The sequence below is a fragment of the Lissotriton vulgaris genome, chromosome 5, assembly GCF_964263255.1.
Source record: "Lissotriton vulgaris chromosome 5, aLisVul1.2, whole genome shotgun sequence".
NCBI lineage: Eukaryota > Metazoa > Chordata > Amphibia > Caudata > Salamandridae > Lissotriton > Lissotriton vulgaris.
The window spans coordinates 1,125,342,975-1,125,348,974 of record NC_141693.1 but is presented as its reverse complement, the minus strand read 5'-3'; the positions used below and the strand labels follow the sequence as shown (position 1 = coordinate 1,125,348,974).

The 6,000-nt window shown below is 44.1% G+C and overlaps 1 protein-coding gene across 4 annotated transcripts in view; it reads right to left on the bottom strand.

The window, feature by feature from the left end:
- Window positions 1-1,309: 1,309 nt before the first annotated feature.
- The window catches only part of VTI1A (vesicle transport through interaction with t-SNAREs 1A), a 1,083,798-nt gene continuing 1,079,107 nt past the window's right edge, over window positions 1,310-6,000 (bottom strand). For 2 of the 4 annotated variants that reach the window (XM_086922795.1, XM_086922792.1), the window contains one exon: window positions 1,310-5,417. Coding sequence is in view for 2 of the 4 variants with exons in the window: in XM_086922792.1 (XP_086778918.1) it covers window positions 5,324-5,417 (94 nt within the window). In the remaining 2 variants the exon portion in view is untranslated. The remainder of the gene's footprint in view (window positions 5,418-6,000) is intronic. The other 2 variants (XM_086922791.1, XM_086922793.1) reach the window with 2 other exon arrangements.

Genomic DNA, 6,000 nt, shown 5'->3' with positions numbered 1-6,000 from the left:
ATAGAACTGAGGAACACCCAGGTTGAAAGCCAAAGGACGCCGGATGGAGTTAAGGCTCTGGCAAACATCGCATCAAGAAAATGCAAAGAATCAGCCCCAGGAGCAGGAAAAGGAGGATATGGACACGTACCTTCCTGAAGGGGAGTCACCTGAGGTCGCACTGGATCCTGTAGAGACGGGGACGGCGCTTACACAGGTGAAGTCACATGGACTGGAGAGGACTCACCAGGCACCGGTGACGTCGCTGGATCCGGTGAATCTTCATGTTCCGAAGAAGGCTCTGAAGCCGGCGAAACCGCAGCCGGAGATGGTACTGGCGTCGCCTGAGGAGAAGGAGATGGAGAGATAAAGTCCTTCCTCCGAGCTCGCTAAGCCGGAGTCGGCGACCTCGAAACCCTGGCCTTCGAAGAATGACGAGAGGTATGTCTTCTCTTGGATTTCTTGTGCTTCTTCAACCTTGAAGTGTGAGAAGACTAAGACTTCGCCCTCTTCCTACACCTCTCTTCTCCTTCTTGGCTTAAATCGCCTTCGGATTCACTTTCCTGCAGCTTCATCATTCCTCGACGTCGTGGTCCGAAGATAAGCACCAAAGGCAATCATCATGTGGGTCCGAAATCGACATATGCCCGCCACACACTCTGCAGGGTTTAAATCTGGTCTTCCTGGAAGTAGCCATCTGAAACAATAAAGAGATACAAAGTTTTCCTCGATGAAAATAGAGAGCCCTAGAAAAAACGTTAAGCGTCAATGGCGCGGAAAAAAGGGAACTAACGTCAGCACGCCGACGAGGTCCTTTTGTGGCTCCGATGACGTCATACAGTGCCACGAGCGGAGCCTGTCCATTGTGCCGTCCTCGTCGACGTGGGAGAGCTAGGAAAGATTTTTCCAGCGGAATGCTGGCACAGGGAGTATTTAAAAGGTGAGGAATCCAAGGGCAGAAGTATCCATCAGAATAAACAATACAGTGGTGTCCAGTAAAATCTTAATTCTATCAGTGATGAACATGATGATCAAACAGCCCCTATGAGGTTTCTCTGGTGATCCTTGTGCTGTAAAAAAACACAATTGTTAAAGCACTTTTTACCACAAGTTTCTAGCTTTGGCACAGTAAGACATTTATAGCCGACCACTTCCGTTTCTACTATAGAAAGCAGTAGTTGACAGAATCACTGATCCAGTCACATAGGGACGGTGATGCCACAATCCACAGTCACCTATTTCCAAAGATGTGAATCAGGAAAAAAATATTTCAAAAGCGTGAGGAAAAACATTTTTCAAGAAAACGTTCAGAAACTGCACCATCACAATGTGAAAATGAAAAGATTTATTTCGGTGCAGAGAGAGAGACTGGTTTAAAAACTCAATTTGTTTCAATTGAAATGTAAAGATTTTGTGACCCCTAACAAATAAAAACGACAAATGTTTGTCACTTTAACACAATTCTGGGAAATTGACGTGGGGCAGAAATATGTATTTCTTCAACTTTTCAACATGTATATTACAGACATGATCACGGCAAGTTAACAGACGTTATTCTACAGAAATGTACAGTTCATCAGTAAAGAAACGAATATCATAAAATACACCTAGGGGTTAAACAAGCAGTTATCGGAATGAAAGACACACACCTCTCACATCGGCAGTGGTGAAGAACATCTCTTCTGTGGACCAATGCCACTGTCATGTGCGGCATCTCCAGTGACCATTCAGAGGTGCTGTCCTTATGGCGAGCAGACATAATCAATTTATCTACAATTTTAGCGTGTAATTTCCTCTGCACTGTACTTGTAGTGAAAATAAACTACAGTTCTAATTTGCATTAAATGTGTAGTAAAAGATTCTGTAGGTTTTTTTACGACTTTTTTTTTAGACGTTCTATGGATTGCTCGATTGCACTCTTCCTCTCTCCGACCCTTCAGATAGGTAGAATTTTCTACTGTTTATTTATGGGATTTTATATATCCAGAAATAAACTGGAACTTTTAATGAGATGCTTGAGGAAAGAATGAGATAGCATCTGTGTAGTCAACAGCAAAGTCATTCAACGCCTGCAGAAAATATGTTATTAGAAACAATTGGATACTACAGATGTGCATTAAGGGTCTTGCTGGGGATGCGGCAGTGCTGGAGACGGCCTTCAATGAGAAGAACAGAAGGTACCATGCTGGTCAAATGACCTAACGGAAAGAACTTGTGTATGATCAACCACGCCATCCGTACAATTCATCTTCAAGCGAGGGAGATGGACCTACCTGAGTTCAGGCAGAGGTAATGACCTCTTTAATTTGCCTGACAAAACAAGGACTGAGTCAGAAATACTCAAGTCAAGACAACATGAAAATGTGCACAAACCCTCCGACTTTTCTGCATTTTTTTTTTGTACTGAGGCACGGTACGGTTGCAGGTCAGCACAGAATTATGAGAACATATTTGTTTAAGTGCCCACTACATGCTTGTACCTCATGTACAAGTTTTGGAAAAGCAGATATTGTGAACCTGGCAGCAGAAGGGTACATAGGTCACCGAGGTTGCATCTGATACCAGAAAATAGCAGATGTGACCTAAAGACATTGGTCTGGGAAGGAGGCTGACATTAATCTTTGTGCATCACCATTACCTACATGCAGTATTCACACGGCGTGCCAGGGGGATCTCTATTGCCACAGTCATTCTCAGAGCACAGGACAGCCTGTAGGCTTACCACTCTCTCCCTTCACACAACAAATACCCCACTGGAAACCTCTTACCTCTGTGACCATCAAGCGGACAAGGCATAAGTACTAAGAAAGTAGCAGCCATTTTGTCACGTTAGGCTATGCCACAGATGCGATTGGTTAATCTGGCAGCCCTTTCAGGGCATGGCACAGTCTTAAAGGAGTATTTATGTGATGCATATGACTAGTTGGGATAGTGGAACCCTATAGGGAACAGGGATCAAGTCCTTCCTAGTCTTAAATTAAGTTTATAGCTTTTTTACACCAAGATTTACACCTTCAGAGAGATCTACGTTTAACACAGCAACAGACTGGTTCTCCTGATGCCCAATATTTAAATTCAGTACACGTTCTGGATCACAGTCATTGAAAAAGCATTGCACGAGGAAACAGAGGTGACAAGAAATATTACACAAATCCTAAAGTAAAGTATATACCGATTACATTTCACTCACTTGGTGCTTAAATAGAACATTTCTTTTGAGACGATTATTCACATTTCCCCTCAACTCTTTTCTACATTGTCCCTCCACTTCTTACATGCTTCAGATTCATTAGAGATAAAACAAGAACAGAGTATGATGTGATCAGTTCGCAGTAGATGGCCTTGTTAACCTTGATTAGGAATGCCACTGTGTTTTATTGTAACCATGAGAAATACATCCATTTTGTAAAGTGGCTGGAAGGAATTAAAATATGAGTGCAGTAAAAAAAACAACTGAAGAACCTTTGGGATGACTACAATGAAAATATGTGTCTCTTCCTCCCGACTCGAAGAATGCTTGGCAAGCAAATCTTTTTCACTGGAAACTGGCGTCCTTCAGGGCAGGCACACGCAAGCCCTGCACTTCAGGTGGAGAAGCGGCAGAAAGGTAATGGCCAATAGGAGGAAAAGCCTGTAAGGTAGTTTAGGGCTCACAGCTGGATGGGGCACACCATAGGGTTCAACCAAAACAGACAGTAGCCCGTCTGCAATACAAATCCAAGAAGCCCTTGGGGGCAACAACTCTGCTTACAGTTGCGTTTCTACCCAGACTATATAGGTCGCGTTGCCCAGCTTATTCACTATACAAAGGACTATGATTGGTTACAGTGTAGAGGAATGGCCAGATGCCCAAATTGATAAAGATGTGAAATCGATCCCTCCTTGCCTTTAGAAACAACTCACTAAAACACGTATCCTTCCAAACTAGTTGCCAATGAATTATATTCCCACAGGACTCAACAGGCCGTTTAACATCTTCTGTGAAATAGTTTTACCTCATTATCTTTTCCTGATCTTTTCCAATTAGCCCTGTGCATCAAATAAAACCCAGCCTTGTTCAGAGAACGGCTCCCGGAAATAGGCGTCACTGGTCCAGCTTCTTGGTCTGAAGGGTGGACTGCTGCTCGTGAAATTCATTACCACTCTGGCCAGATGACCACCCAGAAAGTAAATCAACTGACAGGGACCTGGTGATACAGAACCCAGGACACTAGTCTGCAGAGTGACATGATCAAACCTGCTGGCCATCACATGTGAATATTATTGCATTGACTTGCATTTCACCACCAACATGTATGCACTGGAACAAGAGACATGTATGAAACCATCACTGATTACAAAAAAATCTACAGCCTTCCTGCCAAGCAGACAATGGTGATTGGTGAGGCACGTCATAGAACGACGACCTGCCTACCCCAACCAGTCCATGAGAATCTGGAAACTTTAACCATGCGTAATCAAACTCGAACAAACGTTTCTTGGGGATTGGGGAAGTGAGCAAGACATTAGTACATGAACTTCTCCAATGTAACACTGGGGGAAGAATCAGTTCTTTGACTTACAGAGACACCCTTCCTATCACTGTGACCAGGTAACTTGAATGCATTCCAAGGCCAAGAGGTTAGTAACTGTGCCCACGTAGCAAGGAGTTACCTATGATCTCGATAAGGCGTATTCTAAAGCAAGCCGAACCTAAACATTCAGCATTTGAAAAGGACATTTCCAGTGGCATGCAGCGAAAGACCCAACTACTGCTTGTAACGCGCCGAAGGGCTGCCTCCTAAAGTAATGGCTTGCAAGTGTTATGAAGGAGCGCTTCATCAGCCGTTGCTCAGCATCATTTTACAATTTGTGGGTGACTGAAGGTGTGCTTAGCTATCTATGCTTCTCGGTGTGGCGAAGGCCCCCACTGCTTTGTAGAACAGCACCACACAAACACATGGGCAAGCAGCATTTTCAGAGTCCAAGGGCAAGCAGCATTTTCAGAGTCCAGGTTATAGTTGGGTAAGTCTCACATTACTTGATAGACATTTCAATTCAGCCATTAGAATTGTGGGCTCAGTGGTTGCATTGGTGTTGGCTGAGAAGATTCACAATACTGGACACACTATTCTCCTGCAGGACCTACCTAGAGAGTTCTATAACATTGCACACAAGGGGAGGAGGGAAGCACGGAGACATGCCATCAATAATACAAAATATCATCACACCACTTGCACCCGAGGTGGCCGGGGTGAGCACAGGAAGTCTGTCAGCGCCATGAGATGATTCATGTGCCCACTTTGTCTCAATTATGCGGGACAAGCCGGTGTGGGTCCTGGATTCCGCGTGAAACGCAGGCAGATCAGTGTCCCCGGAATGAAAAATAAAGAGCCAGTATGATGGTAGCAAGGAGAACGATCCCCAAGATGACGATCAGGACGCGGTTCTGGATGATCCTGGAGAAAGAAGAGACAAAGAAAGGGTGACTAAAGAGGGCTCTGCAGCAGCAATTTTTAGCAGGACAGAAAAAACAAAATCCAGGTTCTAAAATGCAACATATTAAAAACACACCTTGTTTTTGTGTTTATGTCCAGATACACAGTGCAATCTTTACTTTTTATTTTAGATTGACTGCAGACCGGTTTCTTCCTATTTGATGGCAAAGTATTTTTCTCAAGCCCATGTATCCCAAAGATTTACACTTTTTTTCTTACAGCTGTAGATGATATCAGTTCATAGACCTACACAGTCCCCCTTAATTCCTGGAATGGTGACCAGGTATTAGTCTCAGTCCCAACCCATTACCACCCAAATCAGACCCATAGGCTCACAATGTGTGGCCTGTACAGTGGTCCATATTGGACTCAGTCCCGGAATCCAAGGTCCATATACTTTCACCTACCCTTCTATTAGAAAGTGATCCAAAGGCTTATACTTCACTTTCCAGCCCTACAAATCATCGGCTCATAGGCCTGCTTCGTGACTCGCCATCTCCCATTCACCAGCAGCCCATACTGTTCCACTGCACTCCACACACCA